Source organism: Rutilus rutilus (assembly GCF_951802725.1).
Source record: "Rutilus rutilus genome assembly, chromosome: 24".
NCBI classification, from domain to species: Eukaryota; Metazoa; Chordata; class Actinopteri; order Cypriniformes; family Leuciscidae; genus Rutilus; species Rutilus rutilus.
In genome coordinates this window covers 5,060,490-5,077,028 of record NC_140228.1, presented here as the reverse complement: position 1 = coordinate 5,077,028, position 16,539 = coordinate 5,060,490, and the positions used below count along the sequence as shown (strand labels likewise).

Below are 16,539 nucleotides of genomic sequence, written 5' to 3'. Positions count from 1 at the left end.
GTTCATCATAAACGAGAACCGGTCAAGAGCGTCACCATCTGACAGTAAAACACACTCAGTAATAATGCTGTTACACATGAAACACACATCAGTTATAATACAAAACCACTCGCTGGCAGTCATTTCTATTACTGAACTTGTTTAATGCCAAGCTAAAGCTATTCATAATTTAAATAAGTTATCAGTCAAGATATACCCTTTGAATAAAGCAGTTTATCTCAAATCTGAGGATCTCAAATGAGCGAAATACGAATAATACAATTTTAGACAAATAACTCCATTTATATAACTGAACATAAAACTCTGAGCTTAAATATAAGAATATAAGAATCCTGAATATATTGAATAAATATTTATATAGCTCAAATTTAATGATTTTAGTTTTAGTTTAGATGAATTAATGTCGGAGTAATAAAATATAATCTGAGAGTATCCGATGTCAGACAGATGAAAATCATAGAAACAATCAATCCATAATTACAGTAAACTTACAATGATACAAGAAAAAATAGAGAAAACTAAATATAAAATATAGATAAAAATGAACATAAAACAAAATGTGTGTTGGAAACAGGAACAATACTGATATGATTGTGAAAGTTGGGTTTAAACAGACTTTATGTTCCCTGTCCCTGATTTCCTGTCATCATCATCCGGTTGTTGACTAGTTTCCTCTGATGGATACGGTTAGTGTTCTGCGGCCGGGTGAAGTTTCAGGAGAAACATGCGCATGCATTCTGTGCCCTTATAGACCTGCTAATCTCTGGATCATATATCTTATAAAAGTGTGACAGGAATGTGTCTGTGGAATTTAATTAGTCAATTCTGAAATGTACCACACACACACACACACACACCTTTGTTTTCTTTACTCCGTGTTACTTTCTCAATGTCACTTTGTCATTAGTGCCATTCACATGTCCACTTCCCATGACGACCTAATCATGAAATAAATGAAAACCTAGAAATACAGAAACCTTTAGCTGAGAGATAATATTGTTTGCTCAGAATAAAAACCACTGAATATGGAGTCGCCACCATAAAAACAAACAAAAGCGTCTGTGAATCTGTAGCTAAAATCTATAGGGTCAAATGCCGTAAATTGTTCCAGAAAGTTGACAAAAGTTTGATTTAATAGTCAATGGAAATATAATAAATAATAACATATTTAAAAGATATATAATTTAAAAAAAAATACACAAAAAAGGTTTAATTTTTTGTTTTGTTTTTTACGCAGAACTAACTTTTAGGATTATGTTTGAGAATCTACTATTTAGCATATTTTTTATTCAAAGATTTGCAGCAAACGCCCCTTTAGATGTGTCTGTGATGTGTATGTGTGTGTGTGTGTGTGTGGGGTGTGTGTGTGTGTGTGTGTGTGTGTGTGGGTTTGAGCGTGTGTGTGTGTGTGTGTGTGTGTGTGTGTGTGTCTGTGAGATTGTGTGTGTGTGTGTGTGTGTGTGTGGTGTGTGTGTGTGCGTGGTCCTGGTAAACCCTACATACACAAATGTCACATCCTTGTCCTTGCGGGGACATTTTTTTGGTCCCCATGAGAAAAGCTGCTAAATTATATTTTTTGAAAATGTAAAAATGCATAAAGTTTTCTGTGATGGGCAGGTTTAGGGTTAGGTGATTAGAATACACAGTTTGTACAGTATAAAAACCAATATGTCTATGGAAAGTCTATTTTGACCCAAAATGCTTATCTTCATGTGAGGCAAATGAAATGGCAAAACATTTCATATATTCATGTACAGTATAGAACATTTATACTATTAAAAATGTAAGATTGAATACTGTATCCAGTGTTCATGTTTTTGTTTATTGGACAAACCATGGAATCAAAAGAGAATAAAAATCGAATTAAACATGAAACTGATTGTTCAATACTGAACAATACTGAAATCATGGCATGAGTTACTGTCATTAAATGCTAAGAACAAAGAACGAGATCACTATGTCCAGAATGTAATACTGACTGAATGAACACTGTCATTCATTTAAAGCTGCTTTAAAAATAGCAAGTACATCCACAGACATTATCCCATGACAAATGTGTCGAGTGAGTAGTATGCATATTATTTCATGCATGAAGAAATTATAATATTAATTACTACAGAAATAGTAATAGGCGTATGGTATGCTGTTTTGAACATATCCGACAGAAATACTTAGATTCAATTAAATACCACGATTAAAGACAAATATATGCACTGCATGTTTCAGAATAAATCACATTTGAAAATGTATTAAGACAGTAATCAAGTAATAAAGTAATTAAGACAGCCATAAGTATTGATATTGTAATTAAATTTTACAGTTGTAATGCAAAATAACATTTTATTGTATTTTCTTACATTTTATTTTACAGTGAAATATTACAGTAATATTATTATAATAAAATCTAACAAATATATATACATGCAGTTGCAATATAAAATAATATTAGTATTTCTATATTAGTATTATTATTACTTTTCCTATTTTTGCAGTGAAATATTGCAGTAGCATTTGTTTTTATTTATTTGTTTTTATGTTTAATTAGTGATGATAAAACAAACCTGTTTTTTAATCACATTTTAAAATTGCAATTGCAAATGTATCCCCTCTCAACCTACACACTCACCCCAGATGTGACCTCGTTTCTGACTTTAATTGAAATAAGTTGTGTGGCATGACCCGATTCAAGCACTATATACAAGGCAACACTTAAATAAGTCATTACACGATGTGACGCTTGCAGTACATGGAGAGTTCGAGGCAATAAATCTTTTATAATAATTATCGCAGATGTATTATGCGTCATTCTAAACAAGGTCAGTCGCTAGCGCATGTTTAGCGTGCTTGTCTTCAGTGTGTAATGTGATGAACACCTGTCTTGAAGAGCATCACCTGCTGGAGCGCTCACACCTTTCACAATACAGTCAGTCACTCACACAACTTCACATTTCAAGCACGTTAAGGCAACATGAACACTTTACATTGAAACAACAAGATTTTTTTGTGTACCTAACATATTGATATATTTTTCTTATATTATATTTATTATGTTTGCTTGTTTTGACTGTCGTCTGGACCACTGCCCCTTATGGAAAGAAAATATATTTGCATATATTCATGATCAATATGTTAAATGGTTTAAATATATCGAAAAATATGTGATAATATACACTCACCTAAAGGATTATTAGGAACACCATACTAATACTGTGTTTGACCCCCTTTCGCCTTCAGAACTGCCTTAATTCTACGTGGCATTGATTCAACAAGGTGCTGAAAGCATTCTTTAGAAATGTTGGCCCATATTGATAGGATAGCATCTTGCAGTTGATGGAGATTTGTGGGATGCACATCCAGGGCACGAAGCTCCCGTTCCACCACATCCCAAATATGCTCTATTGGGTTGAGATCTGGTGACTGTGGGGGCCATTTTAGTACAGTGAACTCATTGTCATGTTCAAGAAACCAATTTGAAATGATTCGAGCTTTGTGACATGGTGCATTATCCTGCTGGAAGTAGCCATCAGAGGATGGGTACATGGTGGTCATAAAGGGATGGACATGGTCAGAAACAATGCTCAGGTAGGCCGTGGCATTTAAACGATGCCCAATTGGCACTAAGGGGCCTAAAGTGTGCCAAGAAAACATCCCCCACACCATTACACCACCACCACCAGCCTGCACAGTGGTAACAAGGCATGATGGATCCATGTTCTCATTCTATTTACGCCAAATTCTGACTCTACCATCTGAATGTCTCAACAGAAATCGAGACTCATCAGACCAGACAACATTTTTCCAGTCTTCAACTGTCCAATTTTGGTGAGCTCGTGCAAATTGTAGCCTCTTTTTCCTATTTGTAGTGGAGATGAGTGGTACCCGGTGGGGTCTTCTGCTGTTGTAGCCCATCCGCCTCAAGGTTGTGCGTGTTGAGGCTTCACAAATGCTTTGCTGCATACCTCGGTTGTAACGAGTGGTTATTTCAGTCAAAGTTGCTCTTCTATCAGCTTGAATCAGTCGGCCCATTCTCCTCTGACCTCTAGCATCAACAAGGCATTTTCGCCCACAGGACTGCCGCATACTGGATGTTTTTCCCTTTTCACACCATTCTTTGTAAACCCTAGAAATGGTTGTGCGTGAAAATCCCAGTAACTGAGCAGATTGTGAAATACTCAGACCGGCCCGTCTGGCACCAACAACCATGCCACGCTCAAAATTGCTTAAATCACCTTTCTTTCCCATTCTGACATTCAGTTTGGAGTTCAGGAGATTGTCTTGACCAGGACCACACCCCTAAATGCATTGAAGCAACTGCCATGTGATTGGTTGATTAGATAATTGCATTAATGAGAAATTGAACAGGTGTTCCTAATAATCCTTTAGGTGAGTGTATATACTATGTTGCATTTAAATGAACATGTTTTCACATTTCACTTTCACTCAGTTGAGTTATGAGTTCAAACACGTTTTCATTATAAAAAATTCAATAATCCATATTCACCTTTAATATTTCACTTCCAAAATATTCAAACTAACCGTGAAGACACTGAATTTAACATAAAACAGCCGTCATAATAATCACAAATACACTTATATTGCCGTAAATTAGTTTTATGAATGAATGGCTTTTCCTGCAGTCCCTGGATGTCAATGTTGAATTTACTGTCGAATTTGAACCACTGAATTTGCAAAGCGAAATAAAATGGACCGAAAATTGCATGTTGGATATTATAGGATGTATTTTTAAACAGTTTGAATATTTTGGAAGTGAAATATGAAGGTGAATATGGATTATTGAATTTTTAATAATGAAAATGTGTTTGAAAATGTTTTTAATTGAAATATTCACAGCTTAAATATTCAACCATATTGAATTTCAGCCCATAAAAATGCAAGCCCTAAAAATACAATGCATTAAAATGCAAGCAAGCATGGTTAATGCAATGCCTATTTTTTTTCAAGTAGTGCAATTCAACAGGCTTTTTTATTTCAAAAACATTTGACATTATTTTACTTCCATAGAAAGTTGTGAAGAATGTTTGATCTTGGAAAAAATACTAATCAATGTGGGACGAGATCTACTTGATTACAAACATTCTTCCAAATATCTTCCTATATGTGTACAGCAGAACGAAGAAATGTATACAGGTTTGGAACAACTTGAGGGTGAGTAAATGATGACAGAATTTTCAACTAATTTCAAAATTAGTTGAGTTCAAAATACTCAAAATTCTGATGCAAATTTTTTTGAGTTAAACCAAGGACATATTTTTAAAGTCTGTGGAAACTGATTGCCTTCAATATCTCAAGCATAACTTAATTTTATAACAATGCTGGAACATCACAGGGCTGACAATGGACGATTTAAATACATTAATAATGCAACTTATGATCAGTGATTAGACTTATAAGATCAGTGAATCAGGACACTTTATGAAAATTAGATTACCATCAGTAATTATCCATCATCACGTGATTGCATTTTGAAATTCTTCACAATTCTATTTGCTGCACATGCATGCCATTCATTTTGTTAAAAGACTTATTATTAAAAAATGTAAATAGCATTTATAGTTTAGTTTAGAGCTTTATTTATATTTCTCTATTGTGTTATATTTGTATGTAAGTAAGTGGTGTTAAAAACTGCGCTGTGTTAATGGTGAGGTCTGGACCGGGTGTGATTGCCTGCTCTGTGCTAGAAAGTCCAGGGTCACCTTTTAGATGAGTTATCTGCTTATTACATAAGCGCTGTAATAAACACCATCACTGTGACACATGCTGACTGACCCCTAGGATAGATCTGTATTATTGCAGGAGCAAGATCGACTTTAAGTGCAAGGAAAACATTACAATTTTTGATCCATTTATTTTCATTATATTTTCCTAGACTCACAAAACCCTCAAAGAGCCAACACATAGTTGTTTATACTTATACATATATTTTTAAATAGTATCTTTTCTAATGCACGATCAACAATTCCTTTTATTAAGCTACCGGAGAACTGACTTCTCAGGAATTCATAACGAGATATTATTTAGGTTCTCGTATCCCTTTCTACAAGTGATTGTATTATAAATATAGGCTGTTACATTTATTTTAAGTGGAAAGAGTAAAGGTTTGACCCCGACGTGATTTGAACACGCAACCTTCTGATCTGGAGTCAGACGCGCTACCGTTGCGCCACGAGGTCCTGCGTCCAGAGGCTTGATTTACGGCTTTCGACTGCTAGTAATTCAGAAAGAGCTGGACAGTAGAGCCTCTTGTGTCAGCTGGTGCATTCATTGGGCTGCAGCGCCATCTTCTGGTCTGTCCAGTAAATGTGATTTAATGTTTAAACATTATAATCATTATTAAAAATCGACAAATTAAGAATTTAATGTACTTAGATATTCTCGACTTGTCAATAAATCTCAGAATTAATAGGCCCAATTCTTATAGAATTATTTTTTAGCAAGCAAAAACAACCGCAGTTGTGTGTGTGTACTATAAATACATGGCTTGATTTCATAATCGTACTTGGAATATAATGTGTGCTACGTTAATTTAACAACGTTATAAGCTTTTGAGTGTAAAGATGAAATAAGTTTTGACCCCGACGTGATTTGAACACGCAACCTTCTGATCTGGAGTCAGACGCGCTACCGTTGCGCCACGAGGTCCTGCGGTCAGAGACTTGATTTACGGCTTTCGACCGCTAGTAATCTCTTATACAGTAGTAGCAGCCATCAGTAGCCGTGATTAACCAGAGGTGTAGTCAAGAACCAGACCGAGACCAAAACCATTCTTGAAGTTAATGAGATAATTAAAGGGATGGTTCACAAAAAAAAAAAACTTTTGTTGGTCCCCATTGACTTCCATAGTATGAAAAATATATAAATATACTATTGGAAGTCATTGGGGACCAGAAACTGCTTGGTTACCCTTATCAAAAGGCATATACAATAAGCATTTTATTGTAGAAAAATAATTTATCACATTGTATAAAAAAAAAAAGAAAAAAAAAAGATTTCCATCGTGACCAACAATTTTGCCAGTCAGTCTATTAATGGTGTAATATTATTTTAAAGAAAAATAAAATAGATTCAAAATGAAGAAAGATGAAAATGAATGCTTCCTAATTGCACGTTGGCTATTCGTTAATGTAAATAAAATTCACACATGTTGCAACTAAATATGACTGTCACTCATATCCACATGGTGTGTACAACCCAACTGAACAACAGTGATGTCATTAGAAGCATGAGACACATACTTTAGATTGTCTCTCTTCACCAGCCCTGCAGTCAACGTGTACTGATCCTCCGATACACACCAGATATGGGATGAGAACTCTATTAATAAAATCAGCATGAGCTTGGAAATATGAATTGAGTTTCAAGCAGCAATAGGAGAAATAGTAGTTAAAGCTGCAGTCTGTAACTTTTTTGGGTTAAAAATTATCCAAAATAAATTTCTGAGCAAATACATAACCAGCCAGTGTTCAAAACTATCTGCTTGATTCAAAACAGTAAGCTTGTAATAATGTATTTAATTCCGGTGGATTTCCGCGGGAAATCCAAGCATGTCTTTGCGTCATTACGTCACATCTGTACACATAAAGAAGAGTCTTGGCTAGTAGGCTATGAGTGTGAGGATGTTGGAAGTGGAGATTTATAGCCTTTTCTCACAGCACTTGATATAATTAAACTTAACAATTTGATGGTGGATCCAGAAAGGTTCAAACAACAATCACCAGTCACAACTAGAGATTCACCCGTTGTAAAATGCAAAACACTCCGGACTTCGCAGTGGCTACAGAAAAAAAGAGACTGCAACCGGCCCATGCGAAAACAAGGATAATATCGGAAGGGCATTAAATGTAGTCACGCAATGCTGATGTTGTTAACATTAACAATTTGAGAACAAAGTATAATTTGCACGGTTTGACGTGATATGATAAGCGACCGTTAGATTAATCAGCGCGATTTACTGCAATGCTTTTTCCCCCTTAGTTGGTCAGAACAAAAGTGGATGTTACTTACTTGTTCAGACGACATTTTCTGGTTAAAATTCATATGTTGTTCATGCTTCCAAAAAGTAGAATCTGTGATTGCGAATGACAGTCTCCACACCAGCGGCGAGTGACAGCCGCACATTCTCCTCAAAACACTGGATTCATCCGCGCTGTGCCGCGCCGAGGCACAACCCATGTACAGTTGATAACTCCGCGAATAACTGCAATTGCAGATTTCGAACAGAGATGGCGACAAAGAGGAAAAACTGCAGCTTTAAAGCTTTTTTTTTCACGGACTGCAGCTTTAAAGATCAGTTCATTAGGACCTAAACCAAGTATCTTCATCCCTAAATCCAAGATTCACATGTTCCCTTGAGGAAGAAGTTGCAGTGAAGTTGTCTGGCTCCAGCCGTGTGAGTTTAGGGCGGGATTACCCGTGTATCTGAACAATGGAAGATGGAGGAATGTTTAGAAACCCTGTCTGGAAACAGTGTAGATGTTACACACTTCATCAATATATAAAATATAAATATTTAGCATCGTTTTCGATAAAGCCCCTCCTTCCGAAATACGAAATGTGCTGTGATTGGTTAGCTGGCTCAGTGTGTTGTGATTGGCAGCTCTACTCAGATGTAAATATTAACGATGCTATCAATTTCAAACCATTTCGAGCCCGATTCAGACCCTGACAATGTTAACGAACAAGAGGATCGTGCAGAACGGATTTCAAGCACGGATTTCACAGGACGTTTCAGAGTAGTATGTTTTTTTTGTGTAATTTTCTTATTGATACGATGTTATCCACCATTTAATCATATTTGTCGGAAAACTATGCTGATACAAACAGTAATCGATCACAAAATCATAGATAATTTTCCTAAGGGGCGGCGAGCAGTCTTACAAAAGCAAGAGCTTACAAAAGCTACAGTAAACACTACATCAATACTGTCATGTTAGTTAGCAGGCTAGCTGAGGCAAAGCTTTACATCATAGCTATCATTAGCAACTGCATAAAACTTATAATTGAAACTGTTAATAGAAAACATAAGTACAAATAATAAGACATACTTACAAGTTGTGATCCATAAACAACAGATTGTCCCGACAAAATGGGAATGGCTAGCCTATGTCTTTCAGGAGAAGCTCTCTTCTGGAAGCTGTTCTCCTAAAATGTGCAGCGCACCTACAAACTTATAACTTATAATAGGTTATAATGTTTAGGAACAGTGTTAAAAATAAATTTTAACCCCTCTAAGTTCATCAGCCTTAGGAAAAACTTTTTCCGGGTTGTAAAAAACAGGGACAACAACTCTTCCTCTTCTCTAAAGCAGCCCAACATGGACTCACCCCCTTTGTTGCTTGTTCCCGGAGTCAGGGTTTATGTACATTTTAGGGTTTGTGATGTCACAAACCCGGGAAGAAGCTCGTTGTAGTCCCTATCAGCCGTTTGTTGTAGTCCTTAAAAAGCGATTTCTCTAAAAGCAAATATCTCCCTTTGCTTTGAACTTTGAGCGTTGTAACTTTGCAGATGTTGTTTATGATCAAACAGCAACATTACACACTAACTAAAGTTAGAAACGTGAAATCATAATCAAGGACCCCTCTATTAAAAGAAAAAAGGTAACAGAGAATATTATCATTGCTCTTGACTAAAGAACTTTGTTTGTTTGGATTAAGGATTTATATATATTTAATTTATAATTTATGCAGTGCAGACTGTTTGATAGCTTTATTCAACCCTCAGGTTGTTTCAAACCTGATGAATTTCTTCACAAAAGACGATATTTTGAAGAATGTCGGTAACCAATCAGTTGATGTACCCCATTGACTTCAATGGTATTTATTTTTTTCCTACTATGGAAGTCAATAGCTACCATTAACTGTTTGATTACTGACATTCTTCAAAATATCTTCTTTTGTGTTCAGCAGAAGAAAGAAACTCATACAGGTTTGAAACAACTTGAGGGCGAGTAAATGATGACTACAGAATATTCATTTGAAAGTGAAATATTCCTTTAAGTGTTTTAAATGTGTGATTAATCTAGTTAATTTTTTAATCGATTGACAGCACTAATATATATATATATATGAATTATATGTACAATATATTAATATAATATTTTATACTCCACAAAAATCACCACAGAAAATGAAAAAAAAAAGAAGAAGCAGATTCTGTCAAAGAAAGGTGGATGCACATAGAGAAATGTTGCGGTGTGCTTGTAAGAAATGGTGTTGAAAGAGAAGTAATCTGTTTAGCTGGTGTAAAAATCTCTGTAAAATAACAACACCTTAACACGTCTGTCAGCAAACACTCGTGTCCCGTCCCTCATCTCTGTCTCTCTCTCCATCCCTCCAAACTTTGTTCCTGGACTTGGAGAATCCAAGTGGGGTTTCAAGTGTCAGTCCTTCTCTCTTCTCTCCCCCTGGTTTCTCCCTCCTTCCCACTCTCTCCTTGCTTGGTGGGTAATTTGAGTTCCCTGAACGCTTTGAATAACAGAGGGACTGTGAAATAAAAAGCAAAAAAAAGTGACACAAGCTTGTCAGTCGAAGGAAGACAAGCAAGACGCAGCCTCAACCATGCCTGAGCCCACAGAAGGTACATCTCTCCTTTCCCTTCATTCTTAATCAATCTCTTTTCTGGCGTTTTAGTACTTATGCTACTTCTGCTGTTAAATTAGTAGTAGTATTAGTAACTAGTATGTTTAGTAACCCTATTGCTGGTGACAATAACAGAAATACTTTACAAAACTTGACCACAGGAAATTGCGCAAATTGATACAAAAATATTTACTGACATGTTTTGCGTGTATTTGTGCTCATATTATTGTTTGTTTATCAGCTGATATTGTCAGATGAGAGATAAGAATCAAACTTTTTTTAACAAAACTGGCATTTGCTGATTTAGAACTGTTAGATTGATACACAATTTATTTTTTATCTTTTTGATACATGACAGATGTATTGTAATCTGGCATTTATTGTGCTGTTCTTTCCCTAATTGTCATTGCTTCTAATAATTTTTAACAATATTTCCATCCACTTTCAAGCTTTAAATGTCTCTAAACATGTTCATGCACACCTCAAATTAATAGTATAAGCAATGCTCGAGGATAAAAACTGTGTGGGGGGAGGAGGAAAGATCGTTCATGAATGAGGAAGGGCTGAATGTGAAGAGAAAGGGTGGATCAGATGTGTCAGGGCAGAGAGAGAAAGTTGCACAGATGGTAAAACTAAAACCTTCCAGACTGGAGTTGGCTGAGGAAAGCTGGAATACACACACACACACACACACACACACACACACACTGATTATTACAGTTACACTTTACAAGAAAATACTCTTTCAGTCTTTCTACTTCAAAAATTAACATTCAATTCTTGCAAATTCTTTCCACAACAATATTTTTTCAGTGTAATGGATGAAGTGAACAAAACTTACATGACCACTAGATCACATTTTTAATGATCATGCATGTTTTTTTTATTATTAAGCCTATGCATCATGTCATCACTTTCATCTGCATTCCGTAAACACAGACATATATATAGATGATAGACTATCTGTCTGTAGTATAAACTATCCATTAACAGTTCACTAAATCTGAGGCGCTGCAGCACATAAAACCATAAGCTCTGTCAGACTGACAGTGATTTGCAAGTATACAGTCGTGAAATATTTTTCTTCCTCCTGTCATACTAGTTTATCTTTTTAAACCATCCTGCTTTATCGAGCCTGTAAGACGAGAAGCCGCTGATGGTGTGTGAACGGCACAGAGATGAACACGTCCGCTGGTTCCACAGTGACCAACGGATTACAAATGATTCATTCCTCAAGCCTAATAATGTCTTCAGCAACTTTAATAGGTTCATTTACACTCATAAAATATTTAGGCCTAAAATTCTGACACATACATAAATAAATGCACTCCAAAAAAAATATAAATAATTGTGGACCCTAACTCTAACCTTAACCCTAACTATTTTGCACCTCTTTAATTTTTATTTAAATAATAATATTTTCAAAATGCATTTATTCATATTGCTTAGAATCAGTTCATTGTGAATATTAAATATATACGGTTAGCTGTGAGACAAGCTATAGTCAATTAGTTAAAATGTATGAGAGATTTATTGATGATAAGTATATAAACCAGCTTATTATGTATTTAAAACATTTAGTTTATTAGTAATATTCCAGAAACCTGTCCTCTTTCATTTATGTGTGACTGAAAAATATGCATCGCAATAAGTGTATTAGTTTGTTTGTGTTAAAACTGTGATACAAATGAATGGAACTTGTATATGCATATTAATCATATGCATATATATGCAATTCAAATGCACAAATCTTAAACACTAAATGATTTTGAGAAACTGGACAAAGGCAACCCCTAATTAAAGATGAGCAGAATCCGAAACCCCGAGCCACATTGGTGGAGACACATATTATCTGTGCTTTCATTTGGAGAAAGTGTAGAAAATCCCTGCTGGGATCCAATTAACAGTTCACATACTAATAAAAGAGTGACCCTCGAGACCTTCACTAAATCCATGCCCACGGCCACATGACAGACAGTATCATATGCCACAAAACCTAAACTGAATTTGATGAACGTTTTCAGTATCTAGGATTGTTGGCCTCTCTGCCACTCCAGAGTAAGATATAAATATCCCATGATGACCTCTGCCTTTTCACCTCACCATCCGGTCTATAAATCACAACTTGATTATTTATGAATTGAGTAACAAACGGAGCAAAAACAAGAGAAGTCAGCGGTTATTCTAATGTGATTATGTGGCAGACAAAACGGCAATGATGAACATCACGTGATCAAATCAATCCCTCGGACCGTTTCATTGCGATTTCTCATTGTAAACTCTGTTACCTCGCTCCTTCTTTTCAACGAATGCATCCCGACAGCAGTAAATCTGATCAGCAGCCTGTCAGAAGTGTTGATTTACACACCGACACACACTTATAAGGGTTCTTCCAGATGCTGTCGTCCGTTATGGTAATGCCACAGAACCCCGGGGGAGAGACAAGCTCTAAAAATACCATCATATGCTGATAATCGCCACTTCAGTTTCAGAGACTTTATAGTGTGAAAGAACACACTGAGAGCAGATTTAACATCAAATGCAAAGTTATAGCTGACTCTTCTATTTAAAGGTGCCATGAATAACTTGTTTTAAAACAGTTGCATGAAATGAAGACTATCCTAATGATGTAATTTAAAGCTAATTTGTTTTAAATGGAGCCAACTCAACATATGGAGATCTTATGTCATGTTAACTCACTCAACCCCCTGTTATTGCTCATTGGAATAAATGAATCACGGCTCACAGCAGAAAAGACAGCGTTTGCTTCAGGGTTGATATGATTTTTTTATATTTTTTTTATAAAGAAGTCTCTTCTGGCCGTCAAGGCTGCATTTATTTGATCAAAGATACAGTAAAGACAGTAATATTATGACATTTTCTGTATGAAGATATATTTTTTTAAATGTAATTTATTCCTGTGATCAAAGCTGAATTTTCACTATAATATGCTGATTTGATGCTCATATCTGATTATTATAAATGTTGAAAACAGTTCATATTTTTGTGGAAACTGTGATACATTTTTTCAGGATTCTTTGATGAAAGTTCAAAAGAATGAAAATAAATCTTTTGTAACATTATAAATGTATTTACTGTCACTATTAATACATTTAATGTGTCATAGCTGAATAGAGGTATTAATTTCTTTAAAAAATAATAATCTTTGAACGGCAGTGTACATTCACAACGGTAAGCGTCAGTCAAATGCCATAACAAAAAGCACAAAAAAACCCCCAAAACTAATAATTACAGTGCAGATGTAAAATAATATCTATTATATATATATAAAATATAATTTAATGTGGTTCCAAAGTCTGATAGCACTAGTGAAAATGCTTATATTTAACACTGAAATGTAATACCAAACACTGACATGATACACATTAAACACATTTTCAATGTTCTGGGTTGCTCATTTTAAAATGAGCAAATAATTGCCCAAAATTCAAATAAAAACATGCACTTGACACTTGCTAGAAACCTAAGAACAGATTTAACCCAGCTAACAAAAATACTTAATTAAGCTATGAAAACATTATGTCTGAATATTCTCTGAAAGTCCAGTTCTTTAAATGTTTAAAAAACTTTTTCTTTCTTTCTTGGTTATACACAAAAACATTGGAACATTCCGTTTGACCCTTTTGCAAACATCATGGGAACGTTACTTTTGAATGTTCTCGGAATGTTTGCAGTAACATTTAAAAAAACATTAGATGAACGTCCAATCAAAACATTTCAGAAAGAAAAAAAAAGTTCCATTTACGATTTAAAAATAACGTTTTTGTGCTCTTATTTGAACGAACATTCTATTAACGTTACTGGAAGGACTTTTGTTCATAACGTTGACAGAACCTTGCCGGAAAGTTCTGAGAACGTTCCCTGTTTGCTTGGAATCTGTTACTTGATAGAAGATAATCATAGCGATGCCCTCATCCTCAGAAAACAGGATCAAAACAATGCAAGGTACAAGTAAACAGTTTGCAACTTGATAAATGCATTTAAATATGAATTTGAAAAGTCCAGAAGTGAAATCAGCCGTGAACCAGCACACTTATTACATTCCCATGGAGTGACCCGGGATCGAGTGCTTTGCTCAGGGCACAATGCTGACAGATTGTGTGTGTGTCAGACGCCACATCAGCCGTCTACACGCACAAATATAGACCGCAGCCTCGGCAACATTTCATTATTCGCCACCCAGATTTGCTGATTTGGTAACGTGCGACCAGACGCTTTTATAACATAATCTCAATTGCTTTAGTGATAGATGGAGGTTTAGTAACAGCCATGTGTGGAATTGTGCTAAGACCAGAGCTTACCGTCCTAATGTGCTAAATCCACCAGTAGTACACTGTGTTGAGTATCACCTCAATCCATCTGAAACACACACACACACACACACACACACACACACACACACACACAGGTCAACCATAAAGACTAGTGAGGTGTTTATACCAGAGACTGCAAAAAAGATACTTAAAATAAAGTATAAACCATAAACACGATATTACGCACTTCTCTATGGAGTTATATACTTATATTTGTAGTGGCTAATGGACTAGAAGGTGATACAGAATTAAGTAAATCAGTGCTTGAATAAATTGTGGCAAATACTGAAAAAAGTGTTATATGATATTACAATTATAAAGGTGTAGTGTGTAATTTGTGTCGCTCATCCACTACCTGAAAGATATTTTTCGACTTTTTTAATGTTATCAATGTTAAACACAATAAATTCAAGCAGCATACATTTAAATAAATATATAAATAACAAAGCCAATGCTTATGAATACCAAAATATATAAAAGCAGATTATAACATAAATTAAACTTAAGGCAGGCTAATCAATATATATTGCAAGTAATTTAGAGAATTTTTTTTCACCTGTTTTAAGTTTCCAAATTTTAAATGCCTCAAAATGTGGAGCAACTATAACAAATCTACTGTGTTCCCACATGCTGTCTTTCTGCAAATGCTACCGTTATTGGTGCAGAAATCCCACTTCAACTTTAATACTGCTTATACTATACAGGGTCAATAAGTTCTTCTGGGACAAAATTTGTTTCTGATTGCGCTGTGTTATTATTTCTGTTAAATGACATGGGATGTTATGAACTTACGGTGTTCCAGTAGAGGTTTGTGAGTGCTTATAACTTTACTGTTTTAACTTGTGTGTGTGTGTGTGTGTGTGTGTGTGTGTTTGAAATGTGATACAGTGCTTTAAAAAAGAGGCTGCATGGGGAAGACAGACAAATGACATCATTGGGGTTCATATTTTATCGAGAACCTAAAAGAGTAACGACAACATCCTTCAAAAGGAAGCTGATCCATACTTTCTAAAAGATTGTGGGCCCTTAAAAAATATAACTGAGCTGGAATGGGTCGCCTAGTTTATGTACAATCAATTAAATCAAAAGTGGAAACATAAAAACATCCAGCCTGGCACATCCGCTTATACATAAAATAAATTGCTGCATATCTGTGGTTTATGGGTCATTATATTAGGAGGTCAGTCATTTTTGACAGTTATTTGTCTGACCATAAGAGCCTGACCGTAAGATGTTTTTGCTATTTGATACCGGTGTGGTCGCTCGTTGGATTCCTGGCCTGACATAAGAGAGGTTAGGAGTTATCATGGCCTTTTCACAAGTGCCATGGCAACATCTTGCCCTCCTGAGAATGAGGCGGGTGGATGTTAGGCATGCTGCTATTTCAGACCACATGATCACAGAGTCTCTCATCATCAGAGTGGAAACTTCTTGAAGTTGCATCAACACCTTAATCGGCAAAACAATAAATTAGCACTCAACCGATATGGGTTTTTCCAACCGCAGATGCTGATGATAACTAGGAAATATATTTATAGGATTTTTCAGCACATTTCTTGTTTAAAGAAATTCCAAAGTTTTCTTGTTACTTGAAAATTCCCTTATTTAAT

General features: G+C 35.4%; 1 protein-coding gene and 1 gene segment (V, D, J or C); both read left to right on the top strand.

Moving 5' to 3' along the window:
- LOC311284461 (Ig kappa chain V-III region MOPC 63-like) overlaps nt 1-16,539 on the top strand; it is a 945,935-nt gene that overhangs the window by 42,302 nt on the left and 887,094 nt on the right.
- Nucleotides 10,537-16,539, top strand: part of mybpc2b (myosin binding protein Cb) — a 28,572-nt gene continuing 22,569 nt past the window's right edge. The window contains exon 1 of one of the 2 annotated variants that reach the window (XM_084398908.1): nt 10,537-10,593. In XM_084398908.1, coding sequence (XP_084255034.1) covers nt 10,575-10,593 — 19 coding nt within the window. In that variant the 5' untranslated portion in view covers nt 10,537-10,574. The remainder of the gene's footprint in view (nt 10,594-16,539) is intronic. The other variant, XM_084398909.1, reaches the window with a different exon arrangement.